Below are 20,919 nucleotides of genomic sequence, written 5' to 3'. Positions count from 1 at the left end.
ATATACAACATCATTTGTTCCTCAGATGCTTCGGATACATCACCCAAATGACCCTCTAGGTCACTCACCACTTTTTATTCCATAAATGACCATAAATAAGAAAAAAAAAAATCCAGATCACGATTTGGGGACTCACCCATCGTCTATCACAGGCCAATGCAAAGTAACAGCCGGGTCCAAGCTCGGGGCCCCCCAGCAGTGGTGGAGGCGGAGGTGCAGCCGGGGATCAGAAGGTTGGAGAAGTCTGGCCTCCAAGTACACGAACTCCCGGAGAGGAATCGGTAACGGGAAATCCTCCGACGCATAGAAGGAGGAGAACGATGAACCTGCACCACAGGGAGGGACACAAGGGCTTAGAAAAACATGGCTACTCTGCCAAAAACAGCATCACACCTGACCATAGATGGTGGCATCTGGTATTGCAGCTCCGCTCCACTGAAGTAGCCGTTGGTTGTCCGGGCATGCTGGGAGTTGTAGTTTTGCAACAGCTGGAGGCACCCCTGGTTGGATAACACTGGTATAGGTTTTGGTGTAACATTCTGGGAGTTGGAGGATTGTTGGATAAATACCGGCCATTGCATTGATGGTATTTTTAATAGAAAAATACCGGCAGGGTGGCCAAACTACTGCTCTGTTAAGTGATGGTCCTCAGCATGAGCTGATGATCTGTCTCTGGCAGCGGTGACTAAGGGGGATGGGCTTCGCAATGCACCCCCACCCCCTGCCACCACGCCTATCCTCCCTACGTCACCGGTTGGACTGCTGCCAGAGAGACAGAGGTCCTCAGCACATGCGCCCCTGATGTCCTGGACGCACAAGTGTCCTACGACTGTTGCTGCCCGGCATCCAAACATGATTTTAGCCCAGATAAAGCAGCCAGATGCGGAGCTAGACGTATGGCTGCATTACGTGTTCACAACAGGAAACCCATGTGCGTAGTCTGGGGGGGGGGGGGGGGGGGTGGGGTAAAACACTGGGGACCGTTGCGCTTTCAAGAAGCTTGAGATAGCACTGTGGTGGCCCAGTACAGGTGGTGTTACCCCGTGCTCCTGCTGTCCTGTCAGGCAGCCTCCTTCAGTGTCCCAAAGGCCCCTGCACTTGTTTCCCCATTGTAAATATGTTTTACCATGTAAAGTGTTATAAAATGTCCTGTTGCTTTAAGAGTTATACCATGTGATATGTCATGTGATTGTTACCCGGGAGGTACCAGTTACCAGGTGACCCCAAGAGTGACCTATGGGCTCCCTGCTGGTCTCCCCCATATAAGCCCTGGGTGGAGCTTCTCTCTCTTCTGCTGAGGTCCAGTGTAGTCTTGTCTAGTGTGTGTGTCCAGAGTGTTGGAGACCTCAAAGTCCAGTCCTGCAGCCGCCATCAAGTCAAGTAAGATAAAGTCCCAGCTTTATGAGTCAAGTCAGTCCCTGCCATCTGTCAAGTCAGCGTGGTCTGCATTCTATTGCCCAGTCCTACTGCAAGTCCCAGCAAACCCTTAAGGTCTCTGAAGTCACTGGTCACCTCCTTGGGTCCCGGCTGAACTGTATAGACTTTACCAACTGTCTACCCTCAGTAAAGCTACTGTTGTCCATAACTTTGTGTTGGAGTCTTAATTGCCCCCCGTGCCTAGCCCAGGATCCAGCGGTATACCTTCGGGTGGTTATAGGCTAAACCATGCCCTGGTGTCACGAATACAAGGGGTTAATGCCATCTGCCACTAGGGCAACACACCCTGCCACCACAACTTTTGGAGTCATGAACAGGATATGGGTGTGCGCCTTAAGCCAAAAGTCCTCTCCCCTCTAGTCTGAACTGTGTCCAATAGTGTCTGCAAAAACGGCATGCCGATGAGATTTAAGTCTGCGCCACAAAATGTATGGAACTTTGCAAGAGAAAAGTGGTTTACGCATGGCGCTTGTGAAATAGAGGGGGAGGTGAAGAAAATACTTATTTGCCATCGTGAATTGTAGAGTCGGTACCTGAAAGGGTTAATTGGGTCCAGTGTTTCCCGCGCGAGCGGTCGCAGCTCTGCCCCGTCAGTCCCCAGCTATGACTCCTCTCCAGCACAGTGATGAGGAACCAAAGAGCCGCCCTATGTTGCACAGGGGAAGACTTTGCCGACCGGACCAAAACAGGAAGTTCCCTAGGCGCAGCCATATTGGAGGTTCCGGCGTCTGCATTCGGCTTTGCTGTATTCTATCAAGCACCCGCTGCAGCGCAGACTCTGCAAACACCAACAATTACCAATATCAAGTCTCCGGTGCTCGTAACTAGCAGCATTATCACACTAGTGTCCGCAAGTCTGGTCACAAGACAAATTGCTACTGGGTGCCTGCAAAATAGCGGGGGAGCATTCATTATAGTACTCCCACTAGCACTTCAGCAATTATCTTAAAGGGGAAAGGACCAGCGCACTCAATTCAAATAGATGTCAGAACCCAGCTCTCCAGATCAACCAGGCGACAGTGCCCCTCCATCTCCAGCAGGGGGATCATCACCTGCCCCAGCGGCCGGAATGTTGCCAGTTTTGCCTGCAGTCCACGTCAACAACCCTGGTGTTCCAGCATCGGCACTCATGGGGAACCCTGTCCTCCCTACCAACAATGGAGACCCCTTCACCCCTGAGTGATTTCAAAGAGAGGATCCAGAGTTTGTTTTTCTTTTACTCTTTCCCTCCTACAGGAGCAATTGCTCCCAGGACAACTCCAGGGACCAGTGTTAGAGGAAGTCCGCTCCTGGCCAACCTCCGAGAGGGCGACTGTAGAGGAGATCTTTGAAGGACTGTAGCAGGTATTTGAGTCACCCGTACGTCTCCGGCTGTATAAAAGGCGGCAGAAGCCAGGTGAGACCATGAGAGTGTATGCTGTAGACCTCCAGAATGCCCTAGAGAGTGTCCGAAAATTAGATTGTATAACTCCCGAGCAGGGCAACAAGGTGTTACAGGACTGATTTATCGATGGGGCTCATAATAAGTGGGACAAAGCCCAACTGAGAATGTTAGCGGTCCAAAACCCCAACTTGTCATTCCCCGCTTTCAAGAGACTGGCTATCAAAGTGATTGAGTTAGAGGAAGCTTGTCCACCTGTCCAAGAGCCACTAGGGGTGGTAGCCAGACCTATACCATCACCATCACCGGCCCCCTACCCCAGTGCCACCTGCTTTGCCAATCACCGCAGCCTCAGATTTACAGAGTGTTAGGCAGCATATTGAACAGCTGACTAAGGCTGTGAAGGAACAGCCACCCAATCCGCCCCACCTGACCGTGAGCCACCCCTACCCAGAAAACCTGCCCCTGCTCCCCACAGTTCCAACCACTGCAATCCCCCGCCTATTAGACCCTCAGGGACTCAAAGACCCTTTTATACCTATTGTAATAATTCAGAACATTGGAAAATGCAGTGATGGGATTTAAACGGATTTCCCCTGAGGTCGAGGACCGGCCCTCAGGAAAACAGTCATCAGGTCCATCCCCGATCTACCTAAGTCCGGACTCTCACTTTGTCGCCTTCTGCCCCTATGTAACAGTTATTGTAGAAGGTGTACCGTTGGAGGCGTTGATAGATACAGGGTCACAAGTGTCTACTATACCTAAAAGTGTTTTCTATCAGCATTGGGATGCCAGTTTATTGTGTGAACCTGATGATGTTAACTTCAGGGTAGTTGCGGGAAATGGGAAACCAGTCCCCAGACATGGATACTGGGAGCCAACCATTCAGTTGGGAGAACATGTACTTAGCAGGCAGGGAGTGATTGTAACTAATGTGACAGATAAGGGATCTGCTGAGTTTATATTGGGGATGAACATTATGAAGAATTGTTTTGTTGAAGCGTTAGATGCCTTGCATGCCTCTCCCCCATATGTCCTCTTCAGGCCAGCGGGCTGCACAGCACCACTTGAATGTTCTACAGGCGGAGCAGAAGTTCGCCAACAAGCAAGGAGAAATCTGCAGAGTACGAGTACAAGACATCAGATCTGTGACCTTGCAACCCAACACAGAGACCATCAGGTGTTGTGCACATCTCTGAGTCAAGAATAGAGACTATCAAGCCCTGCTGAAGCGTGTGCAACTAGGAGACCACCCTCTTGTCAGAGCTGTGGGGAGCCTTGTCACCGTTACCAACGGGAGAGTTCCAGTCCGGTTAGTCAACCTGTCTGATGCTGCTACTGTGTTACCCAAATACACCCCAGTACCCCAGTTGTAACTCAAAGTCAAAGGACATCTTAACAGAACATCTGGTGGCCCGACAGCGTGCAGCCCAAGTGGCTGAAGGATCCAGTAAGAGTCCTCCCGAGCCCTGGTGGGCACAACTCCAAGTTGGAGACTACACTATCCCAAGGAACCAAGTCAAGGGAGTCATGAATGTCGCCAAAAGTTACCATGAAGCTTTTAGCAAACCCCCCACATATTTTGGGCATACATCCCTGATTCAACACCGAATCCTCACAGGCGACAGCCCACCTATCAAGGAAAGACACCGCCCGGTTACACCAGGTATGTACCAGACTGTCAAGAAGATGCTGGCCGACATGAAAGAGGCAGACGTCATCCAAGAGAGTCCCTGGACAGCGCTACTTGTCCTGGTAAAGAAAAAAAAGAATCATCCGCATCTATATCTACAGGAAGCTTAAGGACACACAAGGACGCTTATCCTCTGCCAAGGGTCGAGGAGTCACTCACAGCCCTTGGGTCGGCTGCTTACTTCTCCACCCTGGACTTAACCAGCGGATATTGGCCAGTGCCCGTGGAGGATCGGAGAAGACCGCCTTTGTGACACCTATGGGACTGTTCGCGTTTAAAAGTATGCCGTTTGGGCTATGTAAAGCCCCTGCTACGTTTCAGCATTTGATGGAAAGGTGCCTTGGCCATCTGAATTTTCCAAGTGTCCTATTGTACCTGGACGATGTCATTGTGTATTCCAAGTCCTACCTGGAGCACCTCAGTCATCTGTCAGATGTCTTCCAAGTCCTGATCAAGCATGGGCTGAAGATCAAGCCATCAAAGTGTCACTTGCTCAAACCTCAGGTACACTACATGGGTCATGTCAGCGCTGAGGGAGTCCAGTCCAATCCTGAATTGGTGGAAGTTATCAAGAACTGGCCAACCCTGCACACTGTGAAAGATGTCAGGAGCTTCCTGTGATCTGCCGGCTACTACCGCCACTTCATTCCCCACTTTCACCAGATTGCAGAACCCCTCACAGTTCTCTTACAGGGTACGGCGAAGGAGAACTACAATGAGAAACTACCTGTTGAATGGGCCGAAGAGCAAGAGACCGCGTTCCGAACTCAAACGTCTGCAGACAGAACCACTCAGTGCATCCAGACTATAGTCAGCTGTTCCGGTTATATACTGATGCCAGTTTCAAAGGTCTGGAAGCTGCCCTGTCCCAAGTCCAGGAAGGGCAAGAGCGAGTAGTTGCCTATGCCAGTCGTAACCTGTAAGGAGCAGAGAAGAAGGATGCAAACTACAGCTCATTCAAGTTAGAACTTCTTACCCTGGTATTGGCCATGACCAAAAAAGTTCAAAGACTACTTGTCTGCCACGCCATTTACTATCTAGATAGATAACACGTTGGCCCACCTGAACACTGCCAAGTTTGGTGCCATTTAACAACGTTGGGCTTCAAGATTCAGATACAGAAGCGGCTAGTCGAATGTCAATGCCGATGTACTGTCATGGATGACCCACGGCAAAGAACCACCTGTCAAAGATGTGTGGGAGGACGTAGAGATGCCCCATTTTATCAACGGTTCGTGAACCGGAATGTTGTGACCGCCCTGATGGACGGTGAACCCAGGTCTGAAAAGGTTGAAGACCTATACACCTGGAAGACTCTTCAAGATGAAAGTCGAGGGGGATCTGTTAGACTACCTTCTGGCGAAAAAGATCCCAACCCATCTATGCCGGGCCCAGTGTGATTATGAGCTGAAACGTCTGTGGTGACAGAGGAAGTGACTGTGTGCACAAAGGGCTGTTTTACCGAAATTCTTTGGATCCGGTCTCTGGTGATAGACTTCATCAGATTCTGGTTCCCCGAAGAGACATGGCGATGGTCCCAAACGCATACCATGATGAGTCGGGACACACTGGAGTCCACAAGACTGGAACTACTGTCAGGTGAAGATTCTATTGGATTGGAATGCGGAGTGACTGAGAAATTGTGCAGTGAATGTGCAAGAGCACCCCCCTCCATTCCATCCAGAGTGAAAGGCCCAACCAGTTGGTCACACTAGACCATGTCAAATTGTCTCCTACCCAGTCCAGGTACACTCATGCTCTCACCATGGTGGATCACTACTCTAAATGGGTTGTTGTTGTCCCTGTCCCCATCAAAGATCTTACAGCCAAGACAGCGGCCCAGATGTTCTACTCCAATTGGGTGCAAACCCTTGGGTGTCCGGAGTCTGTCCTAACGGACTGGAGAACGGCCTTCGAGGCCCAACTCTTCCAGGAGCTGTGTCAAATCCATGCCTGTAAGAAACTCCTGACTACTGTTTATCACCCCCAGTGGAAGGAGCTCTGTGAGCGCAATCAAGTCTTTACCCACATGTTGCGAGCCGCCTCTGTGTCAAGACAAGAAGAGTGGCCCCGACTGCTGCCCAACTATTGGAGATCTATAATAACAGTCCACTGTTCTACAGGGTATACCCCTTTCTACTTGATGGGGCGCCATGGACAGCTGTCTAAAGACCGAACATTTGGGCTCTAAGCCCCGTTCAACTCTTTGCAAGCCTCCCTGGAGTGGGTTTTTAACCACCAGAGAAGAATCAAAGAGGCCAAAGAAACTGTCAGCAAGAAGATGGGCGAGGCCCAGCAGAGACCACAGGAAGATTTTAACAGTCATGCTTCTGCCAAACCACTTCAGTTAGGTGATAACATCTGGCTGCGGAAGTTTCCAAGGACCCACAAGTTAGACCATCTGGGAGCCAGAACCATACACTGATAGCCATACCCTATCCGGACTCTGATGTATACGAAGTACAAAAGTATGAGCCACAAGTTGTTCACCAAAACCGAATTGAGTTGTGTCTGAAAGAAGATCTACCAGTGCTCCCAGCACCACCTCCTCAAGCTGTCAGAGCTATGAGAATATGTCTCACAGGACATTGGGCAGACCAGATGGGCCAAATAGTTCTTATCTGCTGACACATTCTATGTTTCTATAAGCGAGGGAATCCACCCATCTATGGATTTACCCATGTTTTCTCCAACTCAGCCTGCAATCCTTCTGTGTCTCACCAACCCCAGGGCCAGTTCAACCAACACTAGTCTCCACACCAGTCCCAGTCTTGTCACCATTGGCTCTGGCCTATACGCCAGTCTCTGGCATACCAACTCGGTCTCCAGCCCCGCCATCCCTGGACCAATACCCACTCGAATTCATCGAGGAAGAGTTAGCTGCAGCTTCAGAGGCTCCAAGGGCTCCCAAGGATGCAAGTGTTCCAGATTCCCCCAAAGGGATGTTGCATAGATCCCAACGGTCGACACAAGGACAAATTCCCGCCAGGTACAAAGATTAACTCCTAATGTAAAATTATGTACCACAGTCAGTTCACATATGGTAAAAGTAGCACACACATATGCAAATCGTTAAGATAGGATTGTAACTTTGTCGTCCCAGTCCACAAGTTCTAAATATATACAGTTGTGTCTAATGTTCTCTCCTGTCCACGTGTACAGGGTACTCTACTGGCCAGGGAGTTCACCCGATATCTAGATAATAACAGAATTGCTAAATGTAAAGGTAACACTGTTGTATAATGTGACAACTTATATTGTGTTCTGGGGAGAAGCGTTGAGAACCGAGGAGCCCCAGCAGCCAAGGCATTGGGTAGATAGTCTCCGGCAGCCCAATCCATTAACCTCTTAAGGACGTAGGGCGTACCTGTATGCCCTGTCCCGGTATTTAAAACTGGGTCATGCCGTGACCCCGCATCATACCGGGTAAGTCCCGGCGGCTAATGATAGCCGGGACCCTGAGCTAATAGCGTGCGGCACCGATCGTTGTGCCACGCACTACTAACCCTTTAGACACGGCGATCAAAGTTGATCACCACTTCTAAAACTTAAGTAAAAGCTTCAAGGCAGCTCAGTCGGGCTGATCGAGACTATCGTGATAAAATCGTGATGTCCCAAACAGCTAGGATGCGAGCGGAGGTCCTCTTACCTTGCTCCATCGCGTCCGATCAGCGTTTGATTGGTCAAAGCCTGAGCTACAGGCTAGAGCAATCAAGCCTCTATAACGCTGATCCATGCAAAGCTATGGCTTTGCAGGGATCAGTGTAAAAGATCAGTGTGCAGTGTTATAGACCCCTATGGGAGCTATAGCACTGCAAAAAAAAAAAGTGAAAAAAGTTAAAGGTCATTTAACCCCTTCCCTAATAAAAGTTTGAATCACCCCCCTTTTCCCATAAAAAATGTCATGTGATTGTTACCCGGAAGGTATCAGTGACCAGGTGACCCCAAGAGTGACCTATAGGCTCCCTGCTGGTCTCCCCATATAATCCCTGGGTGGAGCTTCTCTCTCTTCTGCTGAGGTCCAGTGCAGTCTTGTCTAGTGTGTGTGTCCAGAGTGTTGGAGACCTCAAAGTCCAGTCCTGCAGCCGCCATCAAGTCAAGTAAGTTAAAGTCACAGCTTTATGAGTCAAGTCCGTCCCTGTCATATGTCAAGTCAGCGTGGTCTGCATTCAATTGTCCAGTCCTACTACAAGTCCCAGCAAACCCTTAAAATCTGTCACTGGTCACCTCCTTGGGCCCTGGCTGAACTGTATAGACTTTACCATCTGTCTACCCTCAGTAAAGCTACCGTTGTCCATAACTTGGTGTCAAAGTCTTTATTACCCCCGTGCCTAGCCCAGGATCCAGCGGTATACCTTTGGGTGGTTATAGGCTAAACCATGCCCTGGTGTCACGAATACAATGGGTTAATGCCATCTGCCCCTAGGGTAACAACATCTGCCCTGCACCACACACCCCGCTACTACAGCACCGATAGGTGGTCATCTCCCTTGTCCCGTCCAGCTGGGCTTGACCAACAGGTCTTTAGATATTGATTCCCCTGGGGACGAAGAACGTGATCACTTCTGACTGGGCAGGATTAGGGCATGGACATCCTGACTTCTATTGGTGGCATCTCCAGATCTTCACTGCTCAGGAGCATTTGGAGGGAGGGAAGAATGAACTTCTATTGGTCACCACTTTAGATCATGGCGACACCTCCGGAAACTTCTGGAGCAGAACAGTCAGGTGCTGGTGCCAGTTTGGGGGAGAAGCTAACAGGTTAACATTAAAGGCCTCTTGAACATGTCCTAAGGTAGAGGGACCTGGCACATGTGGATTACACCCCATACTGTAGTGGTCTCCAAACTGTGGACCTCCAGATTTTTCTCCATCTGGAGGTCCACAGTTTGGAGATTGCTGCTTTACGGTATTTGCAATAGAGACACCATGAAAGTTTAAGGAAATTATTGGGGCAACATTAGAACTTGTTCTCCATGGATGAGGCCCTGACTAAGACCCCTCAACCTCATGTCTTAATAGAGCATTATTGACATTGTTGTGGGGCCCCAGTCCACCTATGCCTTACTACATTGTGACTGTAGTGTGAATGTATAGAGAGTGGGGGGTGCCCTGGATTATGGGGGTCATCAGCTGTATAGAGGGGGGGCTTCAGGAGACCACTGATTGGCCAATTCTGGTTGTGTAGTGTGGGAGGTCAGGTCACCTTTAGATATGCGCAGCTCCACACTCAGGATGCCGGTACTCGTCACCGTAGGAAGTTCAAAGGGCAAAACCACCAGAGAGACATTGGATAGCGTGTTATTGTAGAGGCACTGCGACAAAACCCTATAAAAAGACCACAAGGGCGGACACGGTTACAATACACAATGGACATTCTGCTCCAAAACGATCACTGAAGAGATCACTGGCGAAAACAAAAACCTACACCATGGACGCCCAGGGCCCGGCAGTCAGGGCAGAAGGGGAGGGAGGAGGCGCTGCAGCAGCTCAGCACCGCCACTTTACTCCAATGGAAAACATTTTTTTCAAATCAACTGGTGCCAGAAAGTTAAACAGATCTGTAAGTTACTTCTATTAAAAAATCCCAATCCTTCCAGTACATATCAGCTGCTGTATAATACACAGGAAGTTCTTTTCTTTTTGAATTTCCTTTCAGTCTGACCACAGTGCTCTCTGCTGACACCTCTGTCCAGAGCAGGAACAAATCCCCATAGCAAACCTATTTTGCTCTGGACAATTCCTGACATGGACAGTGGTGTCAGCAGAGAGCACTGTGGTCAGACTGAAAGGAAATTCAAAAAGAAAAGAACTTCCTGTGTATTATACAGCAGCTGATAAGTACTGTAAGGATTGGAATCACAAAACTTCAATAAATAGTAAGTAGCGGCACTAGCAGGTCCTCTCTTCACCCACTATAAGGACCAACGAAGCAGCTGGAGGAGTCTCTGTTCTGACCCACGGCAGTGCTAGGACAGAGTCAGAAATCAGTATACAAATAACACTAACAAGAAACAGCCTGCACTCACCGTCCAGTACAGGTCTCGCGGACTCAAACTTCAGACCCCCTCGATGGCGTGGGATTCATTGCACAAGCTGACAGCTCAGACAGCGCCCGTTTTTCTGAGCGCTGTCAGCTTGTGCAATGTATCCCACGCCATCGAGGGGGTCCGAAGTTTGAGTCCGCGAGACCTGTACTGTACGGTGAGTGCAGGCTGTTTCTTGTTAGTGTTAACTGTAAGGATTGGGATTTTTTTAATATTAGTCATTTGAAAATCTGTTTAACTTTCTGGCACCAGATGATTTAAAAAGTAACTAGTTTTCCAGTGGAGTGCCCCTTTAAACTGTTCAGCTTCTAGCAAGAGACCATTTTACCACTTTACAACCAGTGATCATTAAAACTAAAGGTCCGGTTCACTTTCCCCTCTTAGCCCTGGTCTGCCGGATCCGCTGCTCTGTACCTTCTATGCAGACGACATATTCACTCCTCAAGCTACATTTATTGACTAATCTACGTCAATCATTGGATTATGGATATATATATATTTTTATCAGCAAAGAAGGTAGTCCGGCACAGAACTGTAGTATGCAGGTAAAAACTCAGAATTTTATTTCAGCAGGACGCAGTACACAGAAGCCTGACGCGTTTCGCACCGGAGTGCTTAGTCGTAGGTAACAAACAACCACAATGAACGTCTTAAAATACACAAAATAGCGGTCACATGACCATACACATCATAAAATCGTTCACATACAAAACATGGCGCTGGAGCATCGAGTTGGGAAACACCTATTTTTTGGAACATGTTCACACCTAGGTGCGCCCAAGGCGTTTGTTGTTACAATAGGATTATTCTAAAGAACAATGTAAACATTTGCATCATTGATTCCTGACTTGAGTCGAGGAAAACCAAATACAAGTACTCATCTGCAAGAACAGTAGTATAGGTATCATGTTTTTAATTTAGAATATTTATTATTAGTGTATATTAATTCACAATTAGATATTAATTTATATATGTGTCATACTTAATTATGTTGATAATACATTTGTACATGACTATCTATTAGGGGTCTAAGGGCAAGTGAGAGCTAAATCTAATCTCTTGTTTAGACCGAGGGGATGCCTCGTGCTAAGGAGGAATATCCAATATGCCTCCCTGTTAAAAAGTTTATTCCTAAGATCTCCCCCCCTCGGACCCAAAGTAACCCTTTCTACTCCCGATACCTGTAAGCCCGTCACATCTCCTCCATGTACCTCCCTAAAGTGACGGGATAGCATCGACATACCTGTAATATTGCTTTTAGCATCTGAGACATGTTTTCTAAATCTCATTTTTAGAGAATTACTAGAACAACCTACATACTGTGTCTTGCAGATGGTGCAGGTGGCTACATAGACGATAGACTTAGTATTACAGTTTGTGAAATCCCGTAGTTTATATAGGTTGCCTGTGGAACAAGATGTCACCGTGTCAGTGTTTACCATGTGGTCACACGTGAGACATCTTGTATGTCCACATTTCCTATTTCCCACAGTTTTTAACCAATTACATTTGCTACTAGACAATTTATTACTCTGGAACAGACTGGGCGAAATTTTTGAGCCTATTGAGGGGCCTTTTTTAGATACTATTTCTATACCTTCCGACACTATTTCTTTTAGTATCGGATCAGATTCCAATACTGGTATGTATTTTCTGATGATAGCCTTAATTTGTCCAAAATTTACGCTATATGGTGTTACGAAATATGGTTTGGTGACACTTTTATTTTTACCCACTATCCCCTCCGTGTTATATCCTCCTCTCCTTGGTTGCTTTCTCCTAGAGTAGGTGACTAACTCCTTTCTAGTAATGCCATTTACTTTCTCCTGAGCTAAATCCATGGTGGGCTCACTGTACCCTCTGTTCTTAAACCTTTTGTGAAGTTCTGATGCTGCCACTCTAAGGGAATTTATCACCATCGCCACAGAATTTTTGCTTAGGCATAATTATTTCGTGTTCGATGGTGATTTCTACCTTCAGACCAGGGGAGCTTCAATGGGGGCGAAATACTCCCCCTCCTTTGCGAACATTTTTATGTTCCAGTGGGAACAGATGTTCATCTTTAATATTGACAACCCCTTTAGCAGCCACATATATTGGATCGGACGATTCATAGATGATCTCCTCATAATTTGGGGAGGGTCAGAGGAACAGTTTAAACAATTTGTACATTATGTAGGCAGAAATGATCTTAACCTCAGTTTCACCTACCATTTCGATAAAAAGGAGATTAATTTCCTGGACATCACAGTGGTAGGTGAAGGAGACCATATAGAAATACTCCCGTTCAGAAAGGAGACAGCTACTAATTCGATACTGTTGGCCTCATCCTGCCACCCTAAACATGTCTTGAATAACATCCCCTTTGGGGAACTGTGTAGAACAAAACGGAATTGCTCCAGTGACAGCAAATTTAGAGTGGCAGCATCAGAACTACATATAAGGTTTAAGAACAGAGGGTACAGTGAGCCCACCATTGATTTAGCTCAGGAGAAAGTCAGTGGTATTACCAGAAAGGAGTTAGTCACCTACTCTAGGAGAAAGCAACCAAGGAGAGGAGGATATAACACGGAGGGGATAGTGGGTAAAAACAAAAGTGTCACCAAACCATATTTCGTAACACCATATAGCGTAAATTTTGGACAAATTAAGGCTATCATCAGAAAATACATACCAGTATTGGAATCTGATCCGATACTAAAAGAAATAGTGTCGGAAGGTATAGAAATAGTATCTAAAAAAGGCCCCTCAATAGGCTCAAAAATTTCGCCCAGTCTGTTCCAGAGTAATAAATTGTCTAGTAGCAAATGTAATTGGTTAAAAACTGTGGGAAATAGGAAATGTGGACATACAAGATGTCTCACGTGTGACCATATGGTAAACACTGACACGGTGACATCTTGTTCCACAGGCAACCTATATAAACTACGGGATTTCACAAACTGTAATACTAAGTCTATCGTCTATGTAGCCACCTGCACCATCTGCAAGACACAGTATGTAGGTTGTTCTAGTAATTCTCTAAAAATGAGATTTAGAAAACATGTCTCAGATGCTAAAAGCAATATTACAGGTATGTCGATGCTATCCCGTCACTTTAGGGAGGTACATGGAGGAGATGTGACGGGCTTACAGGTATCGGGAGTAGAAAGGGTTACTTTGGGTCCGAGGGGGGGAGATCTTAGGAATAAACTTTTTAACAGGGAGGCATATTGGATATTCCTCCTTAGCACGAGGCATCCCCTCGGTCTAAACAAGAGATTAGATTTAGCTCTCACTTGCCCTTAGACCCCTAATAGATAGTCATGTACAAATGTATTATCAACATAATTAAGTATGACACATATATAAATTAATATCTAATTGTGAATTAATATACACTAATAATAAATATTCTAAATTAAAAACATGATACCTATACTACTGTTCTTGCAGATGAGTACTTGTATTTGGTTTTCCTCGACTCAAGTCAGGAATCAATGATGCAAATGTTTACATTGTTCTTTAGAATAATCCTATTGTAACAACAAACGCCTTGGGCGCACCTAGGTGTGAACATGTTCCAAAAAATTGGTGTTTCCCAACTCGATGCTCCAGCGCCATGTTTTGTATGTGAACGATTTTATGATGTGTATGGTCATGTGACCGCTATTTTGTGTATTTTAAGACGTTCATTGTGGTTGTTTGTTACCTACGACTAAGCACTCCGGTGCGAAACGCGTCAGGCTTCTGTGTACTGCGTCCTGCTGAAATAAAATTCTGAGTTTTTACCTGCATACTACAGTTCTGTGCCGGACTACCTTCTTTGCTGTTAATTGTGTGAGCCGGAGGCGGAACCGGCGTGTCCGCAGCACGAACTCAGGAGCAGCTGCGGGTGTGGTGAGCGGCAATCCATTTTGTGCATATATATTTTTATGATTAACTACTATATATAAAAAATAAAATATTATAAAGCACTATTACTTGTAGCCACTAGGGGGCATGATGCCGCTGTGCTCCGGAATTCTTCCATATGGCTTCACATTAGGATACATTTCGTTTTTGGAGCATATTTTGAGGGATAAAATAGCCGTTTATGCCTTAAAAAGGGTAAATTTGAATATTTTCCCTTTTAAATTATACTGAACCCAAAGGGAAAAACTCTTGACCCTTCACATGTAGGTGAACACGATCTTACACCGACACATACTGTTAGACCTGGGGACCTATTTTCTAGGCCTCAGTTTGGAGACCATTGGTCTATGGCCTTCTACTATACCTTTAAGGCTTTTGATGGGTTACCATGGCGGCTTAGGCCGCCATGGTAACCTATCAAAAGCCTTAAAGGTATAGTAAATGGCCATAGACCAATGGTCTCCAAACTGTGGACCTCCAAACTGTGGTCCAAAGCCGTATACCAAACACTTACGTGAAACTGCTGTCCCTGGTGATGGATCCTAAGGAGGAGAAGAGGACATCTTGCTTGGCCGTCAGAGACAGTTCATACACGAGACGTCCTTTGACAGACTGTTAGAAACAGAAAGGCCGATTCAGGGGTCTCAGTGCAAGACGACTTCTATCGGAAATAAATCTCCTCTCCTTACCCGCCGGCCGCTGCACAATGATAGGTAACCTTGAAATTCCAGAAAATCTCCCAAAATCGTAGGCGATGGACAATTGCCAGGACCCAGAACTACTGAAGACAGCCGCAGCGGAGGGTTAGTGGCATACCGGGACAGGATCAGGCGGAAGAGACCATCCGGGGAGCAGTGAACGGTAACTGGAAGAAACCAAATGGATGGAAAAAATGACCTGATGTGCCCAACTGGTTTAGGTCACCTGGAAAACAAGTCTACATTCTCCCTCCTCTATGTCCATCACCAAATGATCCAGAGCGCGGGATCCTCTTTGGCATCCAGAACGGCAGCAATATGTGAATCCACTAGATTAGGGGTCTCAAACTGGTGGCCCTCCAGATGTTGCAAAACTTCAACTCCCAGCATTCTCGACAGCCATTAGCTGCAGCAAATGGCAATCTGGGCCTGTCCACGAATGCTGGTAGGTGAAGTTTTGCAACATCTGGAGGGCCGCCAGTTTGAGACCCCTGCGGATTGTGAAATGGTTCTGAAGGATTATCAGTCTATGCAGATTTGCCCCATATTAGGAGGTCCTGACCTAACAGCCTTCTCCATCTTGTCTCAGAGGTAACTATAGGATTAAGATCTGGAGACTGAAGGCAAGGGAAGCCAGGACATGTTTATATATGGATCCATCTGACCAGGACATGTTTATATAAGGATCCATCTGACCAGGACATGTTTATATAAGGATCCATCTGACCAGGACATGTTTCTCTATAGAGATCTGGATCCATCTGACCAGGCCATGTTTCTCCATAGAGATCTGGATCCATCTGACCAGGTCATGTTTCTCTATAGAGATCTGGATCCATCTGACCAGGACATGTTTCTCTATGGAGATCTGGACCCATCTGACCAGGCCATGTTTCTCTATAGAGATCTGGATCCATCTGACCAGGACATGTTTCTCTATATAGATCTGGATCCATCTGACCAGGTCATGTTTCTCTATAGAGATCTGGATCCATCTGACCAGGACATGTTTCTCTATGGAGATCTGGATCCATCTGACCAGGCCATGTTTCTCTATAGAGATCTGGATCCATCTGACCAGGCCATGTTTCTCTATAGAGATCTGGATCCATCTGACCAGGACATGTTTCTCTATAGAGATCTGGATCCATCTGACCAGGCCATGTTTCTCTATAGAGATCTGGATCCATCTGACCAGGCCATGTTTCTCTATAGACATCTGGATCCATCTGACCAGGACATGTTTCTCTATGGAGATCTGGACCCATCTGACCAGGCCATGTTTCTCTATAGAGATCTGGATCCATCTGACCAGGACATGTTTCTCTATATAGATCTGGATCCATCTGACCAGGTCATGTTTCTCTATAGAGATCTGGATCCATCTGACCAGGACATGTTTCTCTATGGAGATCTGGATCCATCTGACCAGGCCATGTTTCTCTATAGAGATCTGGGTCCATCTGACCAGGCCATGTTTCTCTATAGAGATCTGGATCCATCTGACCAGGCCATGTTTCTCTATAGAGATCTGGATCCATCTGACCAGGCCATGTTTCTCTATATAGATCTGGATCCATCTGACCAGGACATGTTTCTCTATAGACATCTGGATCCATCTGACCAGGACATGTTTCTCTATAGAGATCTGGATCCATCTGACCAGGCCATGTTTCTCTATAGAGATCTGGATCCATCTGACCAGGACATGTTTATATATGGATCCATCTGACCAGGACATGTTTATATAAGGATCCATCTGACCAGGCCATGTTTCTCTATAGAGATCTGGATCCATCTGACCAGGCCATGTTTATATACAGAGATCTGGATCCATCTGACCAGGCCATGTTTATATACAGAGATCTGGATCCATCTGACCAGGCCATGTTTCTCTATAGAGATCTGGACCCATCTGACCAGGCCATGTTTCTCTATAGAGATCTGGACCCATCTGACCAGGCCATGTTTCTCTATGAAGATCTGGATCCATCTGACCCGGACATGTTTCTCTATAGAGATCTGGATCCATCTGACCAGGCCATGTTTATATACAGAGATCTGGATCCATCTGACCAGGCCATGTTTATATACAGAGATCTGGATCCATCTGACCAGGCCATGTTTCTCCACAGAGATCTGGATCCATCTGACCAGGACATGTTTCTCTATAGAGATCTGAATCCATCTGACCAGGACATGTTTCTCTATAGAGATCTGGACCCATCTGACCAGGCCATGTTTCTCTATAGAGATCTGGATCCATCTGACCAGGCCATGTTTATATACAGAGATCTGGATCCATCTGACCAGGCCATGTTTCTCTATAGAGATCTGGATCCATCTGACCGGGCCATGTTTCTCTATAGAGATCTGGATCCATCTGACCAGACAATGTTTCTCCATAGAGATCTGGACTCATCTGACCCGGACATGTTTCTCTATAGAGATCTGGGTCCATCTGACCAGGCCATGTTTCTCTATAGAGATCTGGATCCATCTGACCAGGCCATGTTTCTCTATAGAGATCTGGATCCATCTGACCAGGCCATGTTTCTCTATAGAGATCTGGATCCATCTGACCAGGACATGTTTCTCTATAGACATCTGGATCCATCTGACCAGGACATGTTTCTCTATAGAGATCTGGATCCATCTGACCAGGCCATGTTTCTCTATAGAGATCTGGATCCATCTGACCAGGACATGTTTATATATGGATCCATCTGACCAGGACATGTTTATATAAGGATCCATCTGACCAGGCCATGTTTCTCTATAGAGATCTGGATCCATCTGACCAGGCCATGTTTATATACAGAGATCTGGATCCATCTGACCAGGCCATGTTTATATACAGAGATCTGGATCCATCTGACCAGGCCATGTTTATATACAGAGATCTGGATCCATCTGACCAGGCCATGTTTCTCCACAGAGATCTGGATCCATCTGACCAGGACATGTTTCTCTATAGAGATCTGAATCCATCTGACCAGGACATGTTTCTCTATAGAGATCTGGACCCATCTGACCAGGCCATGTTTCTCTATAGAGATCTGGATCCATCTGACCAGGCCATGTTTATATACAGAGATCTGGATCCATCTGACCAGGCCATGTTTCTCTATAGAGATCTGGATCCATCTGACCGGGCCATGTTTCTCTATAGAGATCTGGATCCATCTGACCAGACAATGTTTCTCCATAGAGATCTGGACTCATCTGACCCGGACATGTTTCTCTATAGAGATCTGGATCCATCTGACCAGGCCATGTTTCTCTATGAAGATCTGGATCCATCTGACCCGGACATGTTTCTCTATAGAGATCTGGATCCATCTGACCAGGCCATGTTTCTCTATAGAGATCTGGATCCATCTGACCAGGACATGTTTCTCTATGGAGATCTGGATCCATCTGACCAGGCCATGTTTCTCTATAGAGATCTGGATCCATCTGACCAGGCCATGTTTATATAAGGATCCATCTGACCAGGCCATGTTTGTCTATAGAGATCTGGATCCATCTGACCAGGCCATGTTTATATACAGAGATCTGGATCCATCTGACCAGGCCATGTTTATATACAGAGATCTGGATCCATCTGACCAGGCCATGTTTCTCTATAGAGATCTGGACCCATCTGACCAGGCCATGTTTCTCTATAGAGATCTGGACCCATCTGACCAGGCCATGTTTCTCTATAGAGATCTGGATCCATCTGACCCGGACATGTTTCTCTATAGAGATCTGGATCCATCTGACCAGGCCATGTTTATATACAGAGATCTGGATCCATCTGACCAGGCCATGTTTATATACAGAGATCTGGATCCATCTGACCAGGCCATGTTTCTCCACAGAGATCTGGATCCATCTGACCAGGACATGTTTCTCTATAGAGATCTGAATCCATCTGACCAGGACATGTTTCTCTATAGAGATCTGGATCCATCTGACCAGGTCATGTTTCTCTATAGAGATCTGGACCCATCTGACCAGGCCATGTTTCTCTATAGAGATCTGGATCCATCTGACCAGGCCATGTTTATATACAGAGATCTGGATCCATCTGACCAGGCCATGTTTCTCTATAGAGATCTGGACCCATCTGACCAGGCCATGTTTCTCTATGAAGATCTGGATCCATCTGACCCGGACATGTTTCTCTATAGAGATCTGGATCCATCTGACCAGGCCATGTTTATATACAGAGATCTGGATCCATCTGACCAGGCCATGTTTATATACAGAGATCTGGATCCATCTGACCAGGCCATGTTTCTCCACAGAGATCTGGATCCATCTGACCAGGACATGTTTCTCTATAGAGATCTGGGTCCATCTGACCAGGCCATGTTTCTCTATAGAGATCTGGATCCATCTGACCAGGCCATGTTTCTCTATAGAGATCTGGATCCATCTGACCAGGCCATGTTTCTCTATAGAGATCTGGATCCATCTGACCAGGCCATGTTTCTCTATAGAGATCTGGATCCATCTGACCAGGCCATGTTTCTCTATAGAGATCTGGATCCATCTGACCAGGCCATGTTTCTCTACAGAGATCTGGATCCATCTGACCAGGCCATGTTTCTCTACAGAGATCTGGATCCATCTGACCAGGCCATGTTTCTCCACAGAGATCTGGATCCATCTGACCAGGCCATGTATCTCTATAGACATCTGGATCCATCTGACCAGGCCATGTTTCTCTACAGAGATCTGGATCCATCTGACCAGGCCATGTTTCTCTATAGAGATCTGGATCCATCTGACCAGGACATGTTTCTCTATAGAGATCTGGATCCATCTGACCAGGTCATGTTTCTCTATAGAGATCTGGATCCATCTGACCAGGCCATGTTTCTCTATAGAGATCTGGATCCATCTGACCAGGCCATGTTTCTCTATAGAGATCTGGATCCATCTGACCAGGCCATGTTTCTCTATAGAGATCTGGATCCATCTGACCAGGCCATGTATCTCTATAGAGATCTGGATCCATCTGACCAGGCCATGTTTCTCTATAGAGATCGGGATCCATCTGACCAGGCCATGTTTCCCTATAGAGATCTGGATCCATCTGACCAGGTCATGTTTCTCTATAGAGATCTGGATCCATCTGACCAGGCCATGTTTCTCTATAGAGATCTGGATCCATCTGACCAGGACATGTTTCTCTATAGAGATCTGGATCCATCTGACAAGGCCATGTTTCTCTATAGAGATCTGGATCCATCTGACCAGGCCATGTTTCTCTATAGATCTGGATCCATCTGACCAGGACATGTTTCTCTATAGAGATCTGGATCCATCTGACCAGGTCATGTTTCTCTATAGAGATCTGGATCCATCTGACCAGGACATGTTTCTCTATAGAGATCTGGATCCATCTGACCAGGTCATGTTTCTCCATAGAGATCTGGATCCATCAGACCAGGTCATGTTTCTCTATAGAGATCTGGATCCATCTGACCAGGCCATGTTTCTCTATAGAGATCTGGATCCATCTGACCAGGTCATGTTTCTCTATAGATCTGGATCCATCTGACCAGGTCATGTTTCTCTATAGAGATCTGTGTATAACTACATGATGCTAAGACACTATAATGGACACTATATGGGCTTCACATTATTTCAGTCATTGGACTTATGGGGGAAAAGGTAAATAAAATTTGTCCACTTTCTTGGACTACGCTGAGACATAGACCCTCATTTACTAACAGCATTCCGATTGTCGGGTTGTGCACTTAAATTTTGTAT

At 46.5% G+C, this 20,919-nt stretch overlaps 1 protein-coding gene across 1 annotated transcript in view; it reads right to left on the bottom strand.

Moving 5' to 3' along the window:
- LOC130282627 (zona pellucida sperm-binding protein 1-like) overlaps window positions 1-20,919 on the bottom strand; it is a 38,883-nt gene that overhangs the window by 9,226 nt on the left and 8,738 nt on the right. The window contains exons 5-8 of the mRNA XM_056531066.1: window positions 15,142-15,317; window positions 14,967-15,064; window positions 9,718-9,839; window positions 137-326 (exon numbers count right to left, since the gene is read on the bottom strand). Coding sequence (XP_056387041.1) covers window positions 137-326; window positions 9,718-9,839; window positions 14,967-15,064; window positions 15,142-15,317 — 586 coding nt within the window. The remainder of the gene's footprint in view (window positions 1-136; window positions 327-9,717; window positions 9,840-14,966; window positions 15,065-15,141; window positions 15,318-20,919) is intronic.

Source organism: Hyla sarda, chromosome 7 (genome assembly GCF_029499605.1).
Source record: "Hyla sarda isolate aHylSar1 chromosome 7, aHylSar1.hap1, whole genome shotgun sequence".
Classification (NCBI taxonomy): domain Eukaryota; kingdom Metazoa; phylum Chordata; class Amphibia; order Anura; family Hylidae; genus Hyla; species Hyla sarda.
This window is presented reverse-complemented; position numbering and strand designations above follow the sequence as displayed.